Source organism: Rhodamnia argentea, chromosome 7 (assembly GCF_020921035.1).
Source record: "Rhodamnia argentea isolate NSW1041297 chromosome 7, ASM2092103v1, whole genome shotgun sequence".
NCBI lineage: Eukaryota > Viridiplantae > Streptophyta > Magnoliopsida > Myrtales > Myrtaceae > Rhodamnia > Rhodamnia argentea.
Window position 1 is genome coordinate 20,850,834 of NC_063156.1, and position 27,388 is coordinate 20,878,221.

The 27,388-nt window shown below is 41.6% G+C and overlaps 2 protein-coding genes across 3 annotated transcripts; both read right to left on the reverse strand.

The window, feature by feature from the left end:
- Positions 1-1,381: 1,381 nt before the first annotated feature.
- LOC115734653 (glutathione S-transferase U8-like) lies at positions 1,382-2,818 on the reverse strand. Its single transcript, XM_048281935.1, has 3 exons — positions 2,495-2,818; positions 1,857-2,257; positions 1,382-1,521 (listed from the first exon to the last, which is right to left on the reverse strand). The coding sequence occupies exons 1-2, from the start codon at positions 2,807-2,809 to the stop codon at positions 1,892-1,894; spliced, it is 681 nt and encodes a 226-aa protein (XP_048137892.1). The 5' UTR covers positions 2,810-2,818; the 3' UTR covers positions 1,382-1,521; positions 1,857-1,891.
- LOC115734652 (probable glutathione S-transferase) lies at positions 1,382-22,245 on the reverse strand. Of its 2 annotated transcripts, XR_004014692.2 has the most exons (3): positions 21,834-22,245; positions 21,157-21,592; positions 1,382-1,491 (listed from the first exon to the last, which is right to left on the reverse strand). XR_004014692.2 is itself a non-coding variant. In XM_030665524.2 (2 exons), the coding sequence occupies exons 1-2, from the start codon at positions 22,146-22,148 to the stop codon at positions 21,227-21,229; spliced, it is 681 nt and encodes a 226-aa protein (XP_030521384.1). In that variant the 5' UTR covers positions 22,149-22,244; the 3' UTR covers positions 21,087-21,226. The 2 variants fall into 2 exon arrangements, 1 of the variants encoding a protein (XP_030521384.1); XM_030665524.2 differs by lacking the exon at positions 1,382-1,491 and having other exon boundaries at positions 21,087-21,592; positions 21,834-22,244.
- Between the last annotated feature and the right edge of the window lie 5,143 nt (positions 22,246-27,388).

Here is a 27,388-nt window from a genome sequence, read left to right on the forward strand (position 1 = left end):
GATCGGTAGGAACTCCAGTTGCTTTCTTTCACCGAGAACTTCAAGGAGGTAAGGACACCACTTCATACATGTAGAACACTTGTGATAGTGGATGTCTGCAGTAAAATGCCAACAGCTCGTTGTGGGATATGAGCAAAAATCTCTGGGAAGCGACGAGATCCTGACGTTTATCTGCTGGGCGCCGAAGGACTGCTTTGTCGAGAAAGAACAGCTCGCAGGTCAGAGGGCTGGTGATGATGTTGCGATGCAGAACCAGTATAGATTTGCAGCACAATCTCGGGTCACAGGAGAGCTCCTCTGCCAAAGCTGTCACTCCTCTTCTCACGTGTATCGCTCTCTAATTTTCTGATTTTTCTGAATGAAAGTCCTCCCCCCAACCCTGGACAATGCTATGTATTTATAGATTGCAACTTTGCAAGTTGGGGCTTAAAGTTTTAAATTATCGCAAAATAAAGCCCCATAATAAAATATGACTTAAGATAACATCCCAAGGGTCCAATTTTACACAAATTTAGTGAAAAATGATCAGAAATTCGACTGGCCTTATTCCAAAGGCATTGCCGAATTCTGCTAGGCCCAGATGGGCTTGTCTCTTCCCTTTCTTTTCTTTTTTTAATCCTAATCCCCCCTTCCCCTTTTTAATTAGCTGATTTAGTAAAAAGCCTTCATGGTTAACACGAGTGGGCTGATTTGAACTTAAAACATGCCCCAATGGCCTCGTGATTTCGGAACCCTCCTCCTGGCCGAATTCTTCGTGATAGGTTCTCGTCCAATCACCTGTCATTTTAAGCTTAATTTTTCTGCCATCGGTGCAAATGAGTACTAATGTAATGCCTAAAAAATTGATTTGATTTTTTTTGTTTAGAACTAAAATTAGCTCTAATTTTTTATGCAAAAATAACTAAAAAGGAAAGTCAAAACTTATGTGTCAACAGCTCCCGGTGCCAAGGTAAAATCGGATCGGATCTTACCGAAAACCGATCAACCCTAGACACAAGGCGAATCTCTCCAGAAACTTTTTTAAAAAAAGGATCCCACGTGGAAATTAATTCAAATCAAATTAAAAATTCATCCATCGTGTTCTTCAATCTTTAGTTCGTATAACTAAATTAAATGTCATCATCTTAATTCTGATCAAAGGACGGGCTCGAGCATGTGACTTCATGTTGCGAGTTCCGTCCTCTTTGTCCGGCGAGTGCTGCCAATTCCTTGTGGGTAAGAACTTACCATTTCATTGTCCAAACTCGAAGTTATTTGTCCAAGACGGTAAGAGTTTATCAGGCTTGTTGATCAATTATGCACAACAAGAAAAAAGGCATTTTGAATTTTCATTTATTCCAAAAAGAGGAGGTGTATAATATAGCACATGAAGCATTACAAATCATAGCAAATTGACGCTTAATTATACCATGGTCTGTTCATTATCACGGACCATTACTATGGAGATGCCATAGACTCCCACAACATACCACTCGAATCAGCTTTATTACAACTAAAAAGCCAAAATACAAACATAGAGACCCCATGGATAAGTATACTATTAGTGCCATAACTTTTATATGGCATTCACTTAAGTGCCATAATTTTCAAAAATCGTTCACTTAAATAACATCACCGACATGGACGCCGAAAAGTTAACGTGCATGCCAGAAAAGTTGACGTGGCACGCTAGAAAGCTGATATGGTATACTGAAAAGTTGACGTGGCATGCCGGAAAAGATGACGTGGGCGCTGGAAAAGTTGACGTAGCACTCAAGTGAACGATTTTTGAAAGTTATGACACTTTTTGAAAATTATGGCACTCAAGTGAGCGCTGTACACAAGTTATGGTACTCACGATGTACTTATCCCGAGACCCCAAGCAAACCACAACCCAAGGATGACCCAAAACTCACGCTTTATTCTTATAAAAGGCAGTTATCATCTCGCGTTGAGCCTTGAAGAAGGCCACAATCATGTCCCTTGGAGGCAGACTCTCCTTGATGATCGGGCAGTTCCGAAACTCTTCTGCCCACTTGCACAGCACCGGGAACTTGTCCTTGTTTAGGACGTTGTCCCCGACCGCCTCTTGGATGGTTCCGACCCAGTGCCCGACAAAGCTGGCCACGATGTCGACAAACCCCACCGTGTCACCCCCGAAGAATTTCTTGCCCTTGAGCTCCCCTTCGAGAGTGCTCAAGAGGTCACACGCTTCCTCATATGCCTTCTCCCTTTCGGGCCCTGACCTCATGCAAGATTTCCAGAGAGTTGACATGCACTGTTTATAGTAGTACGAATAAATTTTTCTTGGTCAGTTGATCTTATGATCATGAATTAGATGATGATTGGTTCAGTGTTCCTCGACACGTGAACGACTTAATTAGTGAAATGGTTTTAAACAGTATTTGTTGACGTTTCTGGTGTTCACTTCAACTTTTGCATAATTAAGTGCTAACACAATCTAAAGGAGGGTGTTACAGAGGTATCAAACTCAACCTTACGATGAGATGATTACCTTTTCATCAAAGAACTTAGCCCAGAAACGGGCCATCGCTCTCTCGTAGGGATCTCGTGGCAATATCGGGTTGTCCTTCCATGTCTCGTCGATATACTCGAGAATCACCTGAGACTCTGCGATGGGTTTGCCGTTGTGGACGAGCACGGGCACCTTCTTGTGCACGGGGTTGTACTTGAGAAGCGAAGCGCCCTTGTTGTGGAATATGTCCTCCTCGGAGTACTCATACTCGACCCCCTTGAGCTTCAGAGCTATCTCGACTCGCCAGCTGAACGAGCTTCCCCACACACCCAACAGCTTCAATTCTTCACCCATATATCCGAACACGGTCGCGCCCTCCGCCACGCACTGAGAAACACTCGTCTTGGCCGCTGAGTAAGAACTTATGAGAGTCACTTGTTCTTTTGTTGGCTTCTTATGGAATTCAATTTTGGTGATGTTTCCTTGGCGCGTAAGACAGCCCATCGATATCCATGTTATTTAGTCAAAGACTTAAAGTCGATGCTACATAAATCTGGAGTTGGTGGTTGAAGACCTACTTAAGTTATTTAGACAGAGTCAATCCTGTGAAATGTTGTACCTCGCACACAGAGAAATCTTGAATTTAGAGATAGGGATTGTCGGATACGCTGCACAACGTGGACAGAATTAATAAAATAAACTGAGAATGTTTTATCATATGATGGCTTCTTTCAACTTAGATTAGGTATATGAAGTTCATTTTCAAAGACAACTACTCATTTCGAGTGGTACTCCACTTGCTCCGGCCGGCAGTTGGTGGCTTAGATGAGGTCAAGAAAGCTACTCAAGACACCATAAAATTAAAGGGATAACAACATTATGTTATCGATAAAAAAGCACTTGGTTTATTTCTGAGATGAAAAAGGAGTACTTATAGGCTTAGAGTTAAGCCTAATATAATTTTATATATAATCATGACTTGATAATATTCTACAACAATAAACCCAACACATTAGAAGCACAAAAAATTTCCTACGGTCCTCACTTTAGTACCAGAAGTTTTCACTGGCTTATTTAAGTGTCTCCGACGAGAAATTCTAACAAAACAAAATTATGCAGCATTTATAGTTGCAAGTTTTATTTGTGTGTGTGTGTTGTGTGTGTGTGGGGGGGGCGCGGCGGGGGGTGGGGGCAAAACACGTAGTGATGTCATTTTGGGCTATATATACTAACTGGGGATGCCAGTAAGTCACAAAAAAATTAATAATAAATGGCCACGTCATATTTTCGGTGATACATATTGGAGTTGGCACTTAGGTGATCATTTTTCTAAAGTGACACTTAAGTAATTCCAAAAAAACTTTTGGTACTAAACTGAGCGTCATACGAAACTTTTGACACTTCTATTGCCCTTATCCAATTAATTAAATGGTGGCTTTCGATTTCAGGTCAGTTTGTGTTGCAAAATGTTAGAATCGCAAAACGTTTTTCTAATTTTTTTATATTTGGATCACGATGGAAAATGAGAAAGTAGATTTTTTATCATGGTAATCGGAAAATTGATGATTAAAATAAAAAAAATGACTTTTTCTTGTAAAAACTATGTGAAGATATTTTTTATGATACGACTTGACCTCTGCCGCTATAAGCATCTGTAATGAGATAGATTTTGGGGCCGACTGACAGACTCTAATCCCGGCGCTTAGACTCACATTCCCGACTCTTGGACCAGGGACCTCGATGGGTATCCAACCTAGAACCTGGTGCTTGACGGGGAATAGAGGTGTTAAATGGGCAGGACAGGTCGGGTTTGAGTCGGATCGAATATAGTCTAATCCATATTTACCTGTCTAATCCATTTTGACCCATATTTAATGATCCATACCCGACCCAACCTACAACTAACTCATACCCGACCCGATCCATTTTGACCCATATTATCGAAACATACTAATATAAAACCTATAAGCCCACCCCCACCACCGCCCACCTCCGCCCTCCCCCGCCACCTCAAGGCCGCTGCCCATCACGGCCACCACGGCCCGCTGCCTGATTCCGACAGAAGTACCTTAAGTAAAGATTTTTCCATCCACACAACTACTCAAGCATCTTATGCAAACAGAGAAGTCATTCTCGAGATAATGATTCTATCAATTTCAACCACTCGAGAACACACGAGTCTATGACTACTATAGTTTCTCTCTATACTTATCTTCAATATCGGAAGGGCTCAATCGTGGAGTTTCGGAATTCAACGAGCCATTAGCATATATCTTCAATCTGAACACATCACCAAAATCAAAAGGTCATATGCCGATGTTAAAACCTCAGCCCGCATGACACGATTCCACATATTCATTCAATTACGGTCACATTTCCATTTTTTTTTTCTTTCTCTTTTTACGCCTGGTCTTCTAATCCATGACCCATAGAAGCCCCTCGGAGTTGTCTTCTTCACGACAGCTTCCACAGGAGCTCATCTTAGACATCCAAAAGGGGGGAAAACTTCGACAGATTTTTTTTTTTTATCACCAACTGCCACCAACGCCACCGGCGCCAGCCATCGAAGCTACCGCCGGACAGCCACCCACAACCACAAAAAAAAAAAAAAAGAACGTCCAACTCGACGAGATTCTAAGCGAGATACGACCCGACGACTATGGCTCAAGCCGAGGCATAAAATAGACAAGTAGACTTGCAAGAACTGCGCTACATGCAAACCAAACTGCAAACCACGGAATAAACACGCTCAAAGCTTTCGGATCCAGCTGGAGTTTTTTGTTTTTTTTGGTCTTACTCAAGCACATCACCGAACGGGCAGCGTATAGGATATAAAAAAACATTAAGAGAGCTCATCGTCGAGCCATTTGACGAAAGCCACAACATCCTCAATGCCCATGAACGTGGCTTCCTCGACATCCTCAATGCCCATGAATGGGGGCGGTGGCGGCGGTAGTGGGCCGCAAGTGACGGCGGGCGGTAGTGGGCGGCGGCGGCAGAGGCTTGGAAAATTATAACCCATAGGTCAAAAATGGGTTGAGCTAAAACCCATTAAAACCCATATTTGAATAGGCTTGGTAAGCTTTGATCCATATTTGACCCATTTTTTAAATTTAGTAAACCCATATATGACCCAAGTGTGTAAAAGTAAGTTAAAAAGTGGGTCAATGACCTGTATTGACACCACTAGCAGGGAGCGCGGTGCCCAAACACAGGATATCCGACAATGATTTCCTTTTTTTAAGAAAAGAAAAATATTTTTCCTCATATTTCCTCCCTCTATTTATTCACATTCCTTTTCCTTTTTAATTATTTAAAAAAATTGAATATTTTAATTATATATATTTTATTTGTCTTATTCCCTTCTTCTTGGTCAGGCGTTGGCCACAGCGACGGCCAACGAGCTTACACAAACCGGCAAGCCTCGAGCTAGGTCAAGCCTTGCTGTCCTATGGTAAGGCTTGAACTCACCTGCGATCGGCCGAAAAAGAAGGGACAAGGAAAAAGCTAAAAAAAAGAAAGAAAAGAAAAGAGATATAATAAAATATAAAAAAATCAAATTTATTAAAATGAAAAAGTAAATAAAAAGTAAATAGAAACACAAATAATTTTTTTAAAAGGAGTCCATATAGGAACAATCTTCCATACCGAACAGCGGAAACTATCTCCGGTTCATTTTTAGGTTTCAGCTGAGCAAAAATTACTTTTTGGAAAATACTTTTTAGAAACATTTCATTTTTCGCCAGGTTTTTCGCCAAACAACCTGGGCCTTTATTCTACTCGTTGGCCATGAAGCTCTTTTCAAAGGAGCTCTTTCATTTCTTTGGAATGAGAAGGGGAGCTCGTTATTATCCTCCAGCTCTTACTCTGCTTGGCCTTACCCGAGAACTTAGTCTAGAAATGAGCCATTCCTCTCTTGGACGCATCTTGTGGCAAGATTTGCTTGTCCTTCTGTGTCTGATCCATATGCTCGAGATTCACCTGAGGCTTCGCATGTATTTACTATTGTTGATGAGCATGGTATCTTCTTGCATATGGGTAAAATTGCCCAAGTCCTTGTCGCGTGACCTAAAATTTTCGTTTCCATAGGTGTTAACGTGGATAATTTTGGCAATTTTTTTAATTGTCTAACTTAAAAAAGTTCTAAATTATTTATGTATTTTCTTTTTTTTGCTGTTGGTGAGGGCCCAACCACCCTCGTCGGCCACCGGGCCAAGGCTTGCTCACCAGCTAGCAGTCGCTGGCGAAGGCTGTCTTACCTAGGTATGTTGCGACTCTCCCGCGTGCTATCGGGCGTAGAAGGCTTGTGGATTGCCGTCTTCTTTAGATAAGATAGAAGTATCTCTTTCTCACAATTGAAAATCAGACGGTCTTTTCAAGAAAGCCTTCATGAACTCAATCAAAAGTGCAATTCAAGAGGCAAGCTTCATGTTCTCTTGCTTGGAGACTAGGTGTAGAAATGGTTGAGGAAAGGGCTTTCCCTACTGAAACTAAAGGAGAAGGGAAAAAACTAGAAGATGAACAAGGGCACAGATCTTTCTTTTCTTGTCCAACTCTCGATGGATGGACTTCGGCATGAGCCCTCCTAAGGCCCATACTAAATTGTGACGGATGGGGTTTTTCATAAAATCGAGATCGACCTTAGTGTGGTCGGATAACATGTGATTAGTGTAAATGCTTATGGAGTTGCCACCCATCTTTTTTGGAGGGTAGATTGGAAATCCTACCGAGAGGTTGGGAGATTCCGTTCGGTTCTACGAAAATCAAAGTAGAGAGTCCGGGGACTTAGTTATGCTAATATTGCCATCTACGCCTTTTCGGTACCTAAGTTGGATGATTTTCCTAACTAAAATTTTCATACAAAAGTCTTGAGGTGAGGAAAGCTCCAACGTTTAAGGGTTCATGCAAATGAGAGTAACTAGCCTATCAATCACAATCATTAAAAATAAGTGCACAAATCAAGAAAAAATACATGTAGATAAATTGTACCAAACCATGACATGGCATGCATAGTGAATCCCTAAAAGCTTAGAGAATGCACTATTAAAGTTCGGGGTTGATTTGGAAAAATTTGGGATAAATTGTCCACAGGGGCAAAAAGGTCATTTCGAGGAGGTTCAGAAACCAAAATCAACAAAAATAGGTCAAACCAGTTGAATGTGGTCATTTCTCAAATTAAAATGGAGTTAAAATAAAAATATTGACTCAAATACCTTCCGTGTAAGCTTATGTCCAGACCAAATCACATTCTGTTTCTTGATATGAGAGAGACGGAAAGAGAGAAATTTACTTGAAGCTTACCTGTTGATCACCTGATTATTGCTGATTTGTATGCATTGGATGAATACCTAAGTATCCATTTTAAGAATACCTTGGGTGAGTTGAAATTTGTAGGTCGAACCATAGGATGACTTGCCCTAAAAAGATTTTTCAAAAGGATACCGTGTAGGAAAGGATTTTTTACTCAAAATATCTCGTATGGTGGGCTAAACAATAGAACGGTCCTAATGAAAGGATTTTAAAGATTAAAATGAACCTGTATGGTGGGTTAAACCATGAGGAAAATTGACTTTTAAGGACAGAGAAGGCCATTAAAATTGATTCTTAAGGACAAAGACATCCATTCAGTTGACTCTTAAGGACAGAGATAGCCATAGAATTGACTCTTAAGGATAGAGACAACCATAGAATTGACTTATCATAATAAAAGGATTTATCGAAAAAAATGCCTTTTGAATAAGGACTTTTAAAATCTTGAAGTTACCTTGAAAATTCCTTGGTGATTCCTTTTTGATTAGGATGATCCAATCTCTTTTAGTCGCAAACTCTTCTGTCGGGCCGCGAAGCAACATTAGAGAATTTCATGGTGAACCCTATCCCAAAGGGCGATCCTTTCCTTAGAAGTCCTTTTTTTTTGGCAGCCGGATAGAAGAGTTTGTGACTAAAGGAGATTGGATCATCCTAATCAAAAAAGAATCACCAAGGAATTTTTTAGGTAACTTCAAGATTTTAAAACAAAGGAATATGATCCTATGACTTAGGTAGACTAGGAATCATATGAGAACGTTGTTAAATTTGTCGTGAAGGAAGATGTCCTAACACATTGCAACATAACATGTTTGTTCAAAATTCCTTATCGGAAAGACCTTGAATCATATGACTTAAAATTTTCAAAGAGGTAGTTTTAAAAGATTCAATCGGACTCGTTCATCAAAGAGGACTTCTCACCATTTTCAAAGAGGTTTTTCAGTTCCACTTGCTGGGGAACACATTTTTTTGAAACACTCAAATTTCCTCACAAACCCTAAATCTAGAACGTCGGGACTATTCGCAGTGCATACAATCTGATTGTTCTAAAAAGGTCTTTTGAATGACCATAATTTAGGCTAGGTGAAAGGCTTTCGCAATGGATATGCACTTTGAGTTTTAGAGTGAAATATATCAATACCATCTACTACGGTTTTACAAATCAAAAATCTCAAAGATGAGATAAGACAAGATTCTACTTACTTTTTTGTGCAATAGCTTCGTGTGTGAATTCCCATGTTGACCCTAAACATCTTGATCAGAAAAGTCTTTGGGAAAGGTTGTAATGTTGGTTTAGGATAGGCTCAATGAAAGGCCATATTTTTAGGAAGAGGGGTATGGAGGGTTGGTGATTACCTGTGCATAATTACCCACTCTTGTATCCACTAGGGATATATTTGCAATCTTTTGAATTCATTATATGCTCATTCTTTTAAACTCGTGAGACTTGATCTTTTCTCTCTTATTTTGATCCGGCAATCTTTGCCTTTTGTGGGTTTTCTAATGCTCATAAACAAGTTTTTGATTCTCATGATTTTTCAATATAGGGCTCTGGCATTACTTTTACCAGATGCTTTGCTTTTCCTTGTCCTTGTATACAAATATTTGTTGCCTTATAACTCTTTTGTGTCTCGAGCTTTTGAGGACTTTCTTAAGACACATCAGTATTATTCAATCTTGTGGTAAATCATATGCATTGCCCCAGTATAGGGAGGTAATCACCAATGGGGATTAGAAAAGAGAATTCAAGGCTCAAATGGGCTTAATCAAAGGATGAAGTATTTGGGATAGAGAAATGGACTACTCTTCTTCACTTCAAGATGTTTCGAGCTTCCACGGGATATCATCTGAAACTATCATAAAAAGATTGATGCAAGTCAGCACAATAAAATCTTTCTCGATCATTTTCTCCGATATGTCAACTAATGAATCTCCATATATGCCCCAGTGTGGGATGGTTCTTGACAAGGTTGTTTTCAGAAATCTCCTTTTTGGCTCAGATGGGCTCGCAAAGGATTAGAAATGTGTTTGGGATAAGAAACGAATGCCTTTCGTCATTTCAATCCTTGTAATCACTGCGAATGATCCCTACGTCCATAGATGAAGGTTTTCTCTTAATCTTTTTCACTCATCTCTCAAGTGTATATAGGACGTGTTTGGAGATAAGACTTGCCTCTTTTCATTTGAGTTAACATCCTTTTGAAAATCCATTTAAGACAGCCCCCTTTGAAGAATTTACTTCATTTTCATCGAAATTCATTCTCCACGGGGAATTTGTCATGAAAAGCATATTCAAATATGCTTGGACTGCTTCAAAAGCTTTTTAGATATAGATGCAGATGAAGCAATTTTTGGAAATTGAGATGCTTTTCTAGAGATCTTGGATTCGAAAACTACTAAGCTCCGAGAAAGATTTTGATTTTCGGAATGTTTTACTTACATGTCGGGCTCTCGGTTTCTGTTTCCGTGGTGATAATCCCTAGGGCAATTAAAGAAATGAAGTTAGCAAAGACAATCGAGATTCAAAGAGTTTGGGTTAATACCAATTCATTCCTGCATGTGTTTCTTCCAATCTTGAGTGTTTATTTACGAAACGGAATTAACACTTTCCGTAAGCATATGATGCAAAAGTTTTATATTAGAATGAATACATTTCACATGATTTTATGAGCTTGTATAGGATTGATTCAAGGTCATCCTTCTTCTTCCGGAGTCTCCTTTGGAACCTGAAATTTCAGAAAGAAATGCACATGTATGCATGTATGTATGAGATGCATAAAATGATTTCAATGTGACTCGAATCCACTTGGGGAAAGAAATGCCAATCAAGCCTCTAATTTCCCTTCAAGGATAATACTTTTTGACCGCGTCTGTATTTAGAGGACTTGTCAACTCTTCTCCATCCCTATTTACAAGAATTAGGGCTCCACCAAGTGGAACTTTCTTGACTATATAAGGACCTTCGTAGTTTGGAGTGAATTTGCCCCCGGGATGCAAAGCGTTTGGAAGCGTCTTTTTCACAACCATATCTCTAATTTCAAAGCTTTTGGATTTAACTTTTTGATTGAATGACTTAGCAACGGTCTTCTAATAGTTTTGACTATGACAGATAACCCTTAGTCACTTTTCATCAATCAAATTTAACTACTCGTGCCTCTGCTGGATCCATTTGACCTCCGAGGGTTTAGTTTGAGATACAATGCATAATGATGGGATTTCAATTTCAACAGGCAAGACTACTTCAATGCCGTATACCAAAGAGTAGGGCGTTGCCCCTGTTGAGGTTCGGATTGAGGTACGATATGCCATTAACGCGTATGGTAACCTTTCATGTCAATCCCGATAGTTCTATGCTATTTTTGATAGTATCTTTTTAATGTTCTTGTTCGGCGCCTCTATAGCTCCATTCATTTGCTGGCGGTAGGGAGAAGAATTAAGATGTCGAATCTTAAAATGATACAATAGATCATTGACCACCTTATTGTTCAAGTTTGAACCATTATCGGTGATGATCGCTTGGGGAGTTCCGTATCTAGAGATGGCTTGATAAACTTTGGCACAATCTTTGTTGCAATATTGGCATATGAATTAGCTTCGAGCCACTTCGTAAATTAGTCGATTGCTACTAGAATAAAACGGTGTCCATTCAAAGCTTTTGGGTTGATCGGTTCGATCATGTCAATGCCCCACATAAAAAAGGGCTAAGCTTCGGACATCCGATGTAGTTCATTTGGGGGTGCATTGATTTTGTCCCCATATACCCGGCATTGGTGACAAGATCTTACATGCTAATTGCAGTCTGACTCCATGGTCAACCAATAGTAATTGAGTCCCATGATTTTCTTAGCAAGGACATGGTCATTTATATGCGGTTTGCATTCTCCTTCATGAATATCTTTCATGAGTAGATTAGCTTCCTTGGTGTCTATGCACCTCAATAAAGCCAAATCAAAGAACCTCTTATATAGGGTTTGACCGCTAAGGAAGAATTTGGAAGCCATCTTCGCTATGTAGTTTCTATCCCTTGCTTGAACACCTTGGGGGAATTCACTTTTCGGAAGGTAGGTTTTGATATTATGATACCATAGCTCATCATCGAATCCTTCTTCAATTGCCATGCAATAAGCTGGCTGGTTAATAATATCAATTCTCAATGGTTCTATGTCGAGGCCATTCATTACTTGCAGCATTGATGATAGTGTGGCTAAGGCATATGCAAAGTGATTCTAAGTTCTTGATAATTATTCGAAGGATATTTTATCAAACTGTTTAACCAGCTCCTCCAAAAACTTGTAATAGGGAATGAATTTAGAATCCTTCATTTTCCATTCTCATTGTGTTTGAAGAATGATAATCATGGAATCTCTATAAACTTATAATCTTCATACCCTCATGGAAATGGCCAGTTGTAAGTCAAGGGTGCAAGCTTCGTACTCTGAAATGTTATTGGTGCAAAGGAGCACCAGCTTTGCAGCGACCGAGTAATGTTGATTGTTTGGGGATATTAAGATTGCCTAAGTTCCTCATCTAGTCAAATTAATAGTATCATCAAAATGCATGGTCCATTTTTCTTCGGACAAGGTCAAAACATTGTCTCAACTATTTCCTTCATCGAGGATCTCATGTTCTTGAGGATTTTATGCTAACATATCAGCGATGGCTCTTCCCTTGATGGAGTTTTGAGATGAACTCCTGATGTCAAATTATAATAGGAGGATTTGCCGTTTAACCAATTTTTCAACTAAAGTTAGCTTCTCTAAAATGTATTTGATTGGGTCATTTTCTGTGACCAACTGGATGTGGTGATAAAGGGTATATTGCCTCAATCTTTGGAGCACCCACACTAGAGCAACGCAAGTCTTTTTAATTGTTGGGTAATTAGCTTCAAAGGTAGTGAACTTCTTGCTTAAGTAATAGATCGCCTGTTCTTTGCCATCTTCAAGACTTGTTTGGGCAAGCAAGGCTCCTAGCGAATCGTCATGGACTGTTAAGTACAAGGTCAAGGGAACATTAGGGATTGGAGGTACTGGGATTAGTGGTCACAAAAGGTATTCTCTGATCGTATTGAAAGCTTGTTGGCATTCAAAATCCCATTTGACCTTCATCCCTTTCTTCAATTTTAAAAAATGGTTCTGCTATTTTTGATAACTAGGATATGAATATGGCGATGTAATTTAGCCTTCACAATAAACTCCTTACTTCTTTAACAGTTGTCGGAGTTTCAATTCCTCATATGGCTTTGATTTAGGAGGGATCAATCTCAATGCTGTGATTGCTTACCATGAACTCCAGCAATTTTCCAAACCTGGCTCCAAATATGCACTTTGCTGGATTTAATTTTAGCTTATACTTCCGTAATCGTTCAAATAATTTCCTTAGCACAAGGTATGGTCTTCTCCTGATCTAGACTTCGTAATCATATCGTCCACACATACCTTGATTTCTTTATGCATCATATCATGGAATAATGCCACCATAGCTCTTTGGTAGGTCGCTCCGACATTTTTCTAATCGAAAGGCATAACCTTATAGCAAAAGGTGCCCCATAGTGTGATAAACAAAGTCTTGACCTTATCCTCTTCTTTTAGAAGGATTTGATTATATCCGGAGAATCCATCCATAAATGAGAATAATTCAAAAATCGGTTGTACTATCAACCAAAATGTCTATGTGCAATGGAGGGAAGTCATCCTTTGGACTCACCTTATTTAGGTCACGATAGTCCACACAGACTCTTACTCTCCCATCCTTCTTCATTACTAGGACAATGTTGACAATCCACTCAGGATAGGGGATAACTTCAATAAATCCCACTTTGAGGAGTTTCATCACTTCTTCCTCGATTTTCTTAGATAACTCCGGTTTGTCCGTTAAAGCTTATGTTTCTTTGGCGGAATGTTAGAGTCAACTAGCAGTGGGTGTTCTACAATATTTAGATTTAATCCCGGCATATTAGCATAGGACCATGCAAAGACAACTTGAAATTCCTTAAGAAGTTCGATCATTCTTAATGTTTCCAAAGAAGATAACCACTCTCCGATTTTTACTTTTTTTACTTTCTCATAATCCCCTAGATTGATTGTGATAGTGTTCTCTATGGTGAGGGGCTTAAACTCTTCAAAATAGTTCCAATCTCATTTAATATCAATTAGATCCTTGTCCTCTTCCTCGATCTCATATGAGTAATCATCTTGTGACGTCCCAGGACAATCCCCATCTATTTAGTTACAAAACCTGTATTTATTACGATGAAACTTTTTCATAAATTTGGCTAGCGGAGAAGGCTTAATCAAAACTTTGGGCAACACTCCTTTACCTGAGCCAAAGAACCCTTTTTATTTAATGCATCTACTATATTTACATTATAAAAGTTTTCCCTATAAAAAGACTACATCTGATCAAAAGATTGGGGAAAAAGAAAGGGGTCGGCTAACGCCATCTAACATACTCATATTCAAACCTATTATCAAATTACCCGGGCTATGACTCCATGGTAGCTCACTCATGAGCAGACGATTGTCCTTCCTGAAAACCCGAGGGTCCATTAAAATCTTGGATAGGCTCAACTAGATTACCGTCGACATTCAGAAACTAGGCTACAAACTGCATAGGAACTCACTCTATCCTACCCACATTGAGCCATACAATAAATTTAATCTTAATATACATAACATTGGAATTGATGTACACTATGTCCCTTTCTTGAATGTCCATACTCGTAACCATGCTGATACACAAGACTGACTGAGCTATGCTAGTTCCCTAAAAAATGAAGGGATGAGCACACAACCCAAGAGGAAAAAGCACTAGTCTCAAGATAGAGTAGAAGTTATAACATATGATGTTGTGAATCACAAAATTATCCCGTGATTCATTATTCAAAATTCATCGAGCACAACATTAGTCATAACGTCAATCATAAATTTAATGAATGCAACATACTTTTCTTTTCCCCTTTCGAGTTTTTATTTTTCGAACCTTTCATTTCTCTTAATAGCCTTGTACGACATTTATTATAATGCCAAGCGTAAACTCAATAAATGCAATAGACATTCTTTCTTTTCCAAAGCCTCTCATCGGGACTTAAGGTACCAAGCAACGTCATCATTGCACGTGTACGATGGCATTTTCACTTCATATCATCATTAGTTGAACGACGTCCGTGCCATCGCCTCAAGTAGTACTTTTAGCGAATGATGCAACTTTTATCCGTTGTCATGAGAACCGGTCAATAAAAATATGTCGATACCTCAAGCCACTACACCTTTGCTTTTCTCGCTAATAGTGGCGATCATCGTCTTTTAATGGCATTCATATGCTTGCCTACACATTATCCATTCATTTTCTTTAATTAAGATTATCATACCATCCACACATTCTAAGAACTGTGGAAACAAACCTGTTCATGTGCTCCTATGTCGGTTAGTCATATTCTCTTCTGAATAGAGTAACCTCGAGGATCTTAAATCCTCTTGGATAAGCAATCTCATCCATCCATGATGGATATGGTTTACGATACTCCATGATTTCATTTACTTCCACCCCATACTACCTTGGTACCCGAGTGTATATGGCTTGATTTTGATCAAGAGATTGAACGACGAGCTTTAGCATTATCGTGACCTAAAATTAGGCTATCGGATTATCAGGTTAATTAAATTAATTAACTCAATTCGAACTCTTCCAAGTCATACCAAATCGTAACTTAGTTTCAATTCATGAAAAATTCTTCGTTTGGAGCCGTCACTAATCATTTACGATAGGTGAATTAGAAATCCATATAAAATAGCGGGAGGACTATTTTATTCCTACGAACCAAAGAAAATGAGTCCAAGGACTTAGTTACACTAATCGGAAAAATTAACGTCATTTCGGTACCAATTTCATGAAAAAGCCTTTCCAATTGATCGATATAAGTTGAATGATTTTGATTTAGGAAAAATGTGACATGGGGACCATATATTATGCACCCAAAAGATGATTTTTTTTTTTTTGTATTTTTTGGATTAATTAAAGCACTCAAAAGCAATAAAAAAATTTGAACAAAAATAATAATAAAAATGTCCATAATATACCTTTAATTCAAAATTTTCAAAAAATTCACTCATTCCCAAAGATCCGAGCTAGAGAAGAATTTTATCTGCTACATCTTCGAAGATTCGAGCCGGTATGCGGATAGATGTATAGAATAACATCATCCCTTTTGCCAAAGGGCGGAACGCGAAATTCTATACTAAATCACCGTCCCATTCCATGAGATCATGGCTAAGGCATATGATTTATTTTTCTGACGAGACAATACACTTAGGGGAGCATATATTATGGACATGTTTATTTAAACTTGTGCAAACTTTATAACAATCAAGCATGACAAAAATAAAATAAAAATGACAATTAAATTTGAAAATTTTGAAAAAATGCAAGGGGTGGCCGAAATTGTGAAATTGAGGATCCACCTTTCCTCATCCAAAATTCAAATTTTAATTTAAGAAAATTATCTTTAAGATGGGATAAATAATTTTCAGATAATTCTCAAAAATCGGATATCATCCAATGAATTCAAACCTTATCTCAAGTCAAATAACTTCAGCTAAAATCTCAAGAGATATGATAAAATAAATATCAGATAAACACTCCAACCAATTCACATGTTAAAAATAACGATCAAGACCAAAAAGCTTATCCATAACGAATGTAACTATGAGCGCTATCCAAATTATAAGAGATAACATGAAACAACCGCAAGATAGAGCGACTCAACCAATCAAGATAAAAAAATCAATGCTCATCCACCAATGCATAGTTTGGCCAAGACAATGAGATTGTGTCGAAAATCAACTTTGTTCGCAAAAAAAAAAAAAAAAATTTCTGATCTGATTTTTTCGTCCAATTTGTTCTTAAAATCGTTGAATAGTTTGTTAATTTGAGAAGAGACATGGTGCCAGGTTTATCTTATCAATTCTCAAAAACAACATGGAATTCAACGAGTTCATGAACCAATTCAATTGTTTCTTTGAAAAAATCAGATCTTAGCAAGAACGTCAATTTTCGGTTCAAACATACGTTGATAGAAAAGATGCAATTTCTCAATTTTGATCACAAATCAACATATATTTATCAATATACATGAATATATATATATATATATATATATATATATATATATATATGCATGTTACCATCAAACAAGCATAGATTGATGATCAAAGTTGACAAAATGTTACCTTTTCCAGGTCCAATTCCCAGCGCACGCAGCTTGGAGTTTTCCGCCTGAACTTGCTCCTTTTGGAGCTTGATTTGTGGCCAAATCAACCCCGAATGAACTAACACACGTAGAGGAGGGATTACACTTTGACGTAATAATGAGACAAAGGCCAGAACACCTCAGATGGGGGCTGATCAGTAGCGATTTCTGGGCGGGACAGCAGCTCGGCGTCAGCGGTCTAGGCGAACGGCGGCAACTTCTCGGACTTGGGCGGGTTGCTCTAGGCGTTGGATCGTCGTGCCGTCAGCGGCTAGCAAGTAGATCGAAGTGTAAGGATCATCGTGGTGGTTGGCACGAGTCGTATGCAGCAAGAACGGTGACGCACGGTAGATTGGCGCAGGACTAGCGGGTGAGGAGTCTCTCCGCCGTGACTCCTTCTCTCTCTCTCCAAAGTGCCGAAAATCTTAAAGTTGCTGAATCAAAATAACGTGAGCGAAGCCATCTATATATATAGAGCTTGGTCCATTGAGTCCCAATAGTAGTAGGAGTCGTTGACGACCATTGGATTGGCTATCCTAACTTGAGTAGGATTCAGTGTCAACCGTTGGATCAAATTTTCTGAACCCAAAGAAGCCCCGATCTAACAAAACTCTCTGTTATTTTCAGCTACCTAAGGATAGAGTTTTGATTTCTTGGAATGACCATCAAATTTTATCTCGGAAGAGTCCTAGTTCCCCTAGGACACTCCAATTTTCGTCCTTGCAGGAGGGAATGTGATGGTGGCCAAAAAAGGCCTATCTCATAGGCTCATGACGCAATCCCGAGCCTAAACTGAATAAGACAATAATTAGCTAAGGACCTCGTATAGCTATATGATCAAAACGGGCTGAATTGAATTCGAATCAAGGTTAAAACCACCCATTGAATTCGGCACACCCTATGACAAGGCCTGACCGAATTTTTCAATCTGTTTTATGGGCTTGTCTTGAATTCTCGAGCTCAATTAAGGCCTTTTCTAAATAATGGACACTTAATTGTAAGCCTTATTCAAATTAAGTTCGAACAGAATAAAATTGGCTTTAAATTAAGTTTAATTTGCTTAAATAAATTTGGCACCACCCCTTTTGCCTTGGTTGAAAATCACAGACTAGATTTAGTCCGATCGCTTGTCAAATTGAAGCTCAGTTGCTCCAATCTAGCCTGAATGCAACAATATGCATGATTGACAAAAAATAAATATGCAATGCATGAGAAAATTATTTTTGGTGAGAATTGTAACTAATCCTCGTTTTAACACTTGAAATTAATGATTTTCTAAAAATCAAAATTTAGGTGTCAACAGGCATAGGTTGGACTCCATAACTTTGTTAAAGTATTGTGGTTGCACATACAGTCTCGGGGGTTGTGGTTGCTGCATGAAATTCTATTGTAAGTTCTGTGGATATGGTTGATGAACTTATTGAAACATGTTCTGAGGAGCATTCTGTGGGATAGGTTGTTGAATGGTTCGCTGAATAGGTTGTGGAATGGGTTGTGGAAGGTTTTGTGGAATAAGTTGTGAAATGGGTTGTTTGATGTTTTGTGGAATGGGCTCGGCAATTAGCACTATTACATTTTGATAGACGTTTGGCCTGCTTGATTGTTTTCCCCATTGCCATTCAGACCAATTGGGACTCCAACAATTGGTGTTGCTCTCTCTATGAGTGTGGCGGCAATGGTTTCGCTTCATTGGAGAATTCTTACTGGAGGGACTGGAGGTACTAGAGGTACCATCTAAACAGGATTCCCAAAAGTGGCTACAACATTAGCTAACCAAGGTACATACCTGGAGGTCATTGGCACGTTGGTGTGCTGACCATATGTTGGGCTAGGGTTACTTGATGACTCTCACCTTTGATCGCTCTTCATAATCATGTTAATTATCAAGGGTTTGATTGTTTTTGTCACCTGTCTAGTCACATAATTAGCCAACTCGTTCTGACTTCCTTCGAATATCCTCTGTATCAATAGCCGGATTTATCTCCATTTATACCCTTTGATCATTTGTAAGTTGCCTCGGGATATGAGTTTTAATAACTTGCACTTGGTCTGCAGCTGGATGAAGATTTGATAGCTTTGGTACACCAACTCGATCACCGGGGGGTAGTGGAGAAGTATCATGACCAAGGTTGTCTGGATTGAATTGATTTCTGATACTTGTGACATACTCCTAAGATCAACCATACAATCCCACTGGGCGGCCAAAAAGATGTTTTGCCGAAATTTCTCTGCAACAAAATATCTTTCACCGAAATTCATTCTTCGGCTTTTAAATGTGATAAAGGATTATGTGATGATCTTGGACATGAGTGTTCCAGATAGTCAAAAAATCAATGCATGAAATTTGCAAAGATTTTGATGGAATTACACAAACGTAGACCAAACCAGAGTTTGACTCGATGGTATGGCTTGACAAGCACAATTACCTCCAAGGGATAACAAACCAACGCACCCAAAACAATGTCAGAGTTTGACTCGATGACAAAGCCTTGAACACCCTTCGATAGTACACCGGAGTTTGATTTGTTGGTGTAATATCAAGGATAAAGATAAACGCTAGAGTTTGACTCAACGACGAGAATATGAAAGCTACAGCTAAAGAAAGTAAAATACAATCTAATAAATAAAGATAAGATAAATTTATTGATTTGTTTAAGGGGCTTCCTTTGTGGTTGCCGGATGGTATTTATACTAGTTGGAGAAATAACTGCTCTTCAGCGGTTGTGGTTTTAGTGCGCCAAAAGCTGCCACTTCCTTTGTCTTCTTCAAAACCTCTTGACTAGATCTTCAAGTAGTCTTTTAAATTTAAATAACTGATGGCATTAGCTCCTTAGTTTAACCCTTTTACCGAGGCCAGTTGTGCCCACGTTCTTCACTTCTTGAGGTTTTTAAGTGAAAAAATCCCATTAACTATTGATAAGTACTATTGACCTTCTTTCGAGCATGTGAGATATGTTCACATCCTCCACATTTCACGACCTTTTCACCGTATTCTTAGTGACTTATTCCAACTTTACTTCCCTAAAGCTGCTTTCTTGCCAAGGAATTCATGGGGAAACTTTAACATTCTTTGGCGCTCCTCGAAAAGATTTTGAACTTTTGACGGGATTACTCCTCGTTGGTATCCACGTTAGTAGCTGGCTTGACGTTCCTATCAATGGACACTTATTAGCCTCTTCACATGCTCTATGCATGCCTTCTTCATCCCTTGTCAAAACATCTTCTCCTCACGTGTTTATCACGCGTGTCGATTCTTCGCGTATTTTACATGAGTACTGACTTCTCACATGTTTTGCACATGTGTTGACTTCTCACGTGTTTTGCACGTGTATCAATTTCTCACATGCACAACACGTGTTTTGGCAAACGGGTTATTTTGAATGCTAACAATTTCAATTTTATATCTTCAAAATCTTTGAAAAAATCATTTAAACTCTTAAATTATTAGGTGTACCTCTACACGTTTAAAATGTGAATATGTGTTTCAAACATGTATGATTTGGTTCCATTGAACCGCTCGGAAATCGGATTGGACCAGTAGGTGTAGTTCGAAGAACCTTGAGTCCGGTCTCCGGTTCCAGAAACTAGGAACCAATCCCTTTGGTTTGGTTCCTGGTGCTGAGGTAGGATCGGATCGGATTGGAAACCGATCAACCCTAGACACAAGACGAATCTCTCCAAAAACTTTTTTTAAAAAAGGATCCCACGTGGCAATTAATTCAAATCAAATTAAAAATTCATGCATCGTGTTTTTCAATCTTTAGTTCGTATAACTAAATTAAATGTCATCATCTTAATTCTGATCAAAGGATGGGCTCGGGCATGCGACTTCATGTTGTGAGTTCCGTCCTCTTTGTCCGGCGAGTGCTACCAACTCCTTGTGGGTAAGAACTTACCATTTCATTGGCCAAACTCGAAGTCATTTGTCCAAGACGGTAAGAGTTTATCAGGCTTGTTGATCAATTATGCACAAGAAGAAAAAGAGCATTTTGAATTTTCATTTATTCCAAAAACAGGAGGTATATAGCACGTGAAACATAACAAATCACAGCAAATTGACGCTTAATTATACCACGGTCGTTTCATTATCACGGACCATCTGTATGGAGATGCCATAGACTCCTACAACATAACCCTCAAATCAGCTTTATTACCACCAAAAAGCCAGAACACGGACACAGAGACCCCAAGCAAACCACGACCGAAGGACGACCCAAAACTCACGCTTTGTTCTTATAAAAGGTAGTTATCGTCTCGCGTTGATCCCTGAAGTAGGCCACCATCCTGTCCCTTGGAGGCAGATTCTCCTTGATGACCGGGCAGTTTCGAAACTCTTCCGCCCACTTGCACAGCACGGGGAACTTGTCCTCGGTTAGGACATCGACCCCGACTGCCTCTTCGAGGACTCCGACCCAGTACCCGACAAAGTTGGCCATGATGTCGACAAACCCGACACTCTCGCCTCCGAAGAACTTCTTGCCCTTGAGCTCGCCTTCGAGAGTGTTCAACAGCTCATGTGCTTCCTCATGTGCCTTCTCCCTTTCAGGCCCTGCGCCCATTAAAGATTTCCAGAGAGCTGGCGCGCACTGTGGACAGTAGAAATAATAAAATTTTCCCGGTCAATAGATCTTGTGATCATGAATTAGATAAAAAGCTTAGACTTTGGTTTTGTTGCTCGACACGTGAACGACTTAATTGGTGAAATGGTTTAAACAATATTTGTTGACGTTTCGGTGTTCAATTCAACTTTGCATAATTAAGTGCTAACACAACCAAAAGGAGGATGTTACAGAAGTATCAAACTCAACTTTAAGATGAGATGATTACCTTTTCATCCACGAACTTAGCCCAGAAACGGGCCATCGCTCTCTCGTACGGATCTCGGGGCAATATCGGGTTGTCCTTCCATGTCTCGTCGATGTACTCGAGAATCACCTGAGACTCCACGATGGGTTTGCCGTTGTGGACGAGCACGGGCACCTTCTTGTGCACGGGATTGTACTTGAGAAGCGAGGCGCTCTTGTTGTGGAATATGTCCTCCTCCGAGTACTCATACTTGACCCCCTTGAGCTTCAGAGCTATCTCAACTCGCCGGCTGTACGGGCTCCCCCACACACCCAACAGCTTCAATTCTTCACCCATCTATCCGAACACGGTCGCGCGCTCCGCCACACACTGAGAAACACTCTTCTTGGGTGTTAGCTGAGTAAGAACTTGTGAGAGTCACTTGTTCTTTCGTTGGCTTCTTATAGAATTCGATTTTGGTGATGTTCCCTTGGCGCCTAAGACAGTCCATCGACATCCATGTTATTTAGTCAAAAGACTTAAAGTCGATGCTACATAAATCTGGCATTGGTGGCTGAAGACCTACTATTTTAAGCCATTTAGACAAAGTCAATACTGCGAAATGTTGTACCCCGCACGCAGAGAAATCTTGAATTTAGAGATAGGTATCGTCGGGCACACTGTTCAACGTGGACAGAATTACCAAAAACTGACAAAGTTTAATCATACGTGGCTTCAGTCAATTTAGATTGGACATGTGTCACTTGTTCTTTCGCGAGAAAATATTGCGTACAGATCAAGTAAAGCTGACCTGGTTTAAAGAACCATTTATTTTGCGACACGTATCCAACGTGGGTCCACCTCTTCTCTCTCTGCTCTCTCTCCTCCCGGCGAAGCTCTGAGGAAGAAGAAGGACTAAAGCTCCACGGCCATGGCGGCCGCAGGCCGTCGTCTCTATTTCCCGGCTGGGAAACTCCAGCCTAAGGCTCGCAGCCGCCATGGCCAAGGAGCTCGAGAGCTTGAGCCCACGGCACGCGGCAGCCATGGCCACGGACGTCGAGCTCCACAGCCATGGCGGCTGCGAGCTTTGCGGCCAGAGACGGGGAAGACGTCTGTGACGCCGATTTGTCCGATGGGGCCCACCTCTTTTTTCTGTTCAGCTCTCTCCCCTCTGCTCTCTCTCTCTCCTCCCACCGAAGCTCCGTCGCATCGGCAGAGCAAAGAAGCAACATCATCCCCTGCCCCCACGACAAGGCCCTATTCTAAGTCGACGGCGAGACGCTCATCCATGGCCGATGTTTTCTCCATCCCCGGCCGCAGAGCTCGTGCCACGACTCGCGGCCTCCATGGCCGCCGACGACTTCTCTGTCCTGGGCGCGGAGCTTGAGCCCACGGCTCGCGGCCGCCACGGCTGTGGAGCCTGCGGCCCGTGGCCATGGCGGCCCCGAGCCTTAGGCTAGAGTTTCGCGGTCGGGGAACGGAGAAGACGGTCTGCGGCCGCCACGGAGCTCGAGTCTTTCTTCTTCTTCCTCAGAGCTTCGGCTTCGGCGGGAGGAGAGAGATGACGAGAGAGAGAGCAGAGGAGAGAGCTGACCAGAGAGAGAAGAGGTGGACCCCCACGTTGGACACTTGTCGCAAAATAAATGATTTTTTGGACCACGTCAGCTTTACCTGGTCCGTACGCAATGTAATATTGTATACAGGAGAAAATATTAGGTGCTCCTAGAGTGCCACGTCATCTCTAAGACACCTCATTCAATGAACGACACGTGTTCAGCGGGGCTCACATTTCCGATTTTTTTAAAATCTGTTTTTCTCTCACATTTTTCTTTCCGTAAACACCCCCACGGTCCACACTCTCTCTCTCTCTCTCTCTCTCCAAGAATCTGCAAAAAGAAGAAGATGATGAAGATTACGAGGAAAATGAATGCGAAGCATAAGCAAAACCAGAAGCATTTCCAACGATGGCGACGGCCCACTCTCTCCCTCTTCAAGTGACAGGATCCCTCACCTTCATCTTCTTTTTTTTATTTTCGTGCCCGAATCTGTGGCCAGCGGCAAGGGAGTGGGCGGCGAGGGAGCCGGTGGCAAGGGAGCAGCGGGCTGAGCCACTGAGATGGCGGGAGGCAAGGCCGAGTACTTGAACAGAGATTAGAAGAGAGAGATCAGGGGCGGCGAGAAGAGATTTTGCAAAAACTTGGAGAGAGAAAGTGGGCCGTGAGCTGCAAACGGGCGCGAGGACCCCCGCCTCGGCCTCTCCGCCCCGCGTCCTCGCCGCCCGCGATCTCGGCCGCTCAGCTCGCGGCTCTCTCGTCGCCCGCCGCAGACGGGTGCAAGGTCGCTTCAGCCGCGATGAGCGGCGATCTCGAACGCGAAGCTCGCCCTCAACCACATCTTGACCCCCGCCGCCGCCTCCACCTCGGCCTCGCCGCCGCCGTGTCCTCGCCGCCCGCGATTTCGGCGGCTCAGCCCGCGGCTCCCTTGCGGCCGGCTGTTGGTTGAAGATGTGAAGATGAAGGTGAGGGGACTGATTAGTGTGAAGGAGGCTTTGCTCCCGGAGGGTGTCCTGGGTGGCCCGCCGTAGGCGGTGGTTGCCCCCCTCTCCGGTCGACGGCGGCGCCTATGATTTCACCGCCCAGAAATGCCGTCCTACGTTTTGCAGAAACTTGGAGAGAGGGGGGTGGCTGTGGGGGTGTTTACGGAAAGAAAAATGTGAGAGAAAAACAGATTTTAAAAAATCTGAAATGTGGGCTTCGCTGGACACGTGTCGATCATTAAATGGGGTGTTTTAGAGATGACGTGGCACTCCAGGAGCACCCAATATTTTCTCTTGTATACAGACCTGGGAAGTGACCTGGTAAGTCCGACGTGATCCAGCTCATCACTCATTGCGCGACACGTGGCGATTAGGCCCCACTTGCCAAAAATTCCTTTTTTCTCTTTCTGTCTTACCCCATCTCTCCTCCGCCTGACTCCGACGACTGGCGCACTGCTCGGGATGAGCAGCTGAAGGCTCATGCATCGCCGTCGTCGGCGTCGTTCGGGCAGATCAGATCGGCTCGGTTAGCGATGCCGGTGAGGGAGGACTGCTCGAGTCCTTGATGAAGTTGAGGGCGACGATAAGGGGAGGGACGAGTACTCTCAAGTTTGCAGGTGCCATGGCCTCTCGCGCTCGAGCTTTAGCTTTGGGTTCGTCGGCCACCGGCAAAGCTGTCTCGGCCATGGCTGCTCCAGCTCGACTCGCGGCCATCGCAGCCATGGCCGCTCGAGCTCGACTCGCGGCCATTGCAGCCATGGCTGCTCCAGCTCGGCTTTGGGCATCTTCGTGAGGCGCACGAAGGGATAGGGATCAATCGGCGGCGAGCCCGTTGCCGGAGACTCCGAATCATGCTTTCCGCCGCAGCCGGTAATGGCGATGGCTCGGGCTCGAGGTCGGAGAAGGGAAAAGGGATCAGGCGGAAGAAAGAGGAGGTAGGAGGTCGGAGAAGTCACGTGGAGGAGAGACGGGGAAGAGAGAGGAAAGTTTCTTTTTCTGAAAAGTGGGGCCATGGGACACGCGTCGCACGATGGATGGAGTGGGTATTTGCTGATGTGGTTCCCCGACGGTACCTAACATTTTCTCGTTTTGTCGTTCTGTCGTTGGCTTCTTCTCATGGAGTTCAATTACGGTGAAGTTTCCTTGGCGCCTAAGACAGCCCGTCAACATCCATGTGGTTTGGTCAAAGTCAATGCTATTTATTTCTGGAGCTGGGGTTGGAAGACTTATTGTGCTCGTTGGAAATTGATGATCCATTTTTGAAAAAGAAACCCCTAGTCCAATCTAGGCTGCTCTAGATGGACGTGAGCAGCAAGCAAAGTGATGTTCAACTTTAAGTACTTAATGGTGGTAAGGAGCACTAAAAAAAAAAAAACTCTATGTTCATGTAGCTAGACATGACCAAAATGAACTGGGGCTCGAAATCGACCCGTTGACCGGGCCCGCGGTTCCGATTCGAAATCGGAACCGGTTCCGGTTCCATAATTGTTGGAACCGGCCCGGTTTTGAAAAAAAAAGAAAAGAGGAAGCTCGGGAAAAAAGAGCCGTTGAGCCTAGGAACTGATGATTCCGAACCGGAATTTGAACCAGCCCAGTAACCGGTGGTTCCACCTTTTTAGGAACCGGAACTGGCCACGTATACATGTAGCTCTTCCACCAACACCTCCTTCAACTATTGTAATACTATTTTCATCAACCAATGAAATTATCCTTGTCCCATAAACATTGCTCAAAGTATCCTACACTTTGTCTGTCCTCTACCAAATACATACTACATGCGTTTACACTTGCAGATCATTAACTTCAAACTTTAATCCATGTCAATATCATGCTTCCGCATAATTTCAAAATTTCAACAGTGCTATTTAGATAAAGTACTACGAAATGTTTGGGGATTGGCTGAACTGAACTTTATCCATCGCACACAAACAGAAATATTGAATTAGAGACAGGGAACGTGGGATACGTTGTTTCTTGCTTTGGCCAGAGTCGGATGCACTGTACAACGTGGACAGAATTAATAAAAAGAACTGACAATGTTTTATCATGTGATGGCTTCTTTCAACTTGGATTAGGTATATGAAGTCCACTTTCAAAGACAACTACTCATTTCGAGTGGTACTCCACTTGCTCCGGCAGGCAATTGGTGGCTTAGATGGGGTCAAGAAAGCTACTCGAGAATCGATTGTTAATAAAATGGTCGAAAAATTTCAAATAAGAATCCGAAGTGCTTTTGTTTTCTCAAATAAGAATCTGAAGTGGATATTATTTTAATTAAGGGTTGAAGTGCTATCATTATTTCAAAGAATGGCCTAATCGATGGATTTTTTCGTCTTTTTATTTTTTATTTATTTTTTCTTTAATTTCATTTTGTGTTTTCCTCTTTTAATTTTCTTTTTTTTCCTTTTTCTTTTCCCTCTTCCACCCCCCTCCCCCCGCCAACGCCGGCATCGAGCGAGGGCCGTCTGCATTGTGCGAGGGTTGCCCTAGCAAAAAAAAAAAAAAAACAGACGCTACCACAAAACAGAGTCTTAGAGACCCATATATGCTATTGCTAAGCCAAGCTCTGCCTAGGGCTTTCTCCTCAAAAGGCTGTTGTTGCACTTCCTCTGTCCTGCCTCTTCCATCGTTTTCAACACGCCCTGCCTTCCTCTGTTCTCCAACCGCAAGCCTAATTTTGTCTCCCGTACTCACCCTCGAAGCGCTCCAGACTCGCCCTTGCTAAAGCCGATGACAACCTCGATGCGGTCCCCTCTGGCCACGAAGCAGCCTCCGCTAGCTCACCCTCCCCCGTTTGACGATGGTGACACCATCTTCGTTCGGGAGAGCGTTCCTCTCGAGAGTAGCACTTCAAACCTTTATTTGAAATAAGGTTCATTTTATGCCCTTATTTGAAACAGTCGCGGCCATTTTAGGCTCTTATTTGAAACAATGAGGGCACTTCGGACTCTTATTTGAAATAAGGACCACTTCAAGCCCTTATTTGAGAAAATGAGAATACTTAGGGTTCTTATTTGAAATTTTTCCTCAAGAAATTGACTTCCTCTTTTTATATAAAAAA

Coding starts and splice junctions, on each gene's coding strand:
- LOC115734653 (XM_048281935.1), bottom strand. CDS start 2,809: ATGGGTGAAGAATTGAAGCTGTTGGGTGTGTGGGGAAGCTCGTTCAGC. Junction 2,258..2,494: donor CTAAGTTCTTTGATGAAAAG/GTAATCATCTCA, acceptor TACTATAAACAG/TGCATGTCAACTCTCTGGAA.
- LOC115734652 (XM_030665524.2), bottom strand. CDS start 22,148: ATGGGTGAAGAATTGAAGCTGTTGGGTGTGTGGGGGAGCCCGTACAGC. Junction 21,593..21,833: donor CTAAGTTCGTGGATGAAAAG/GTAATCATCTCA, acceptor TACTGTCCACAG/TGCGCGCCAGCTCTCTGGAA.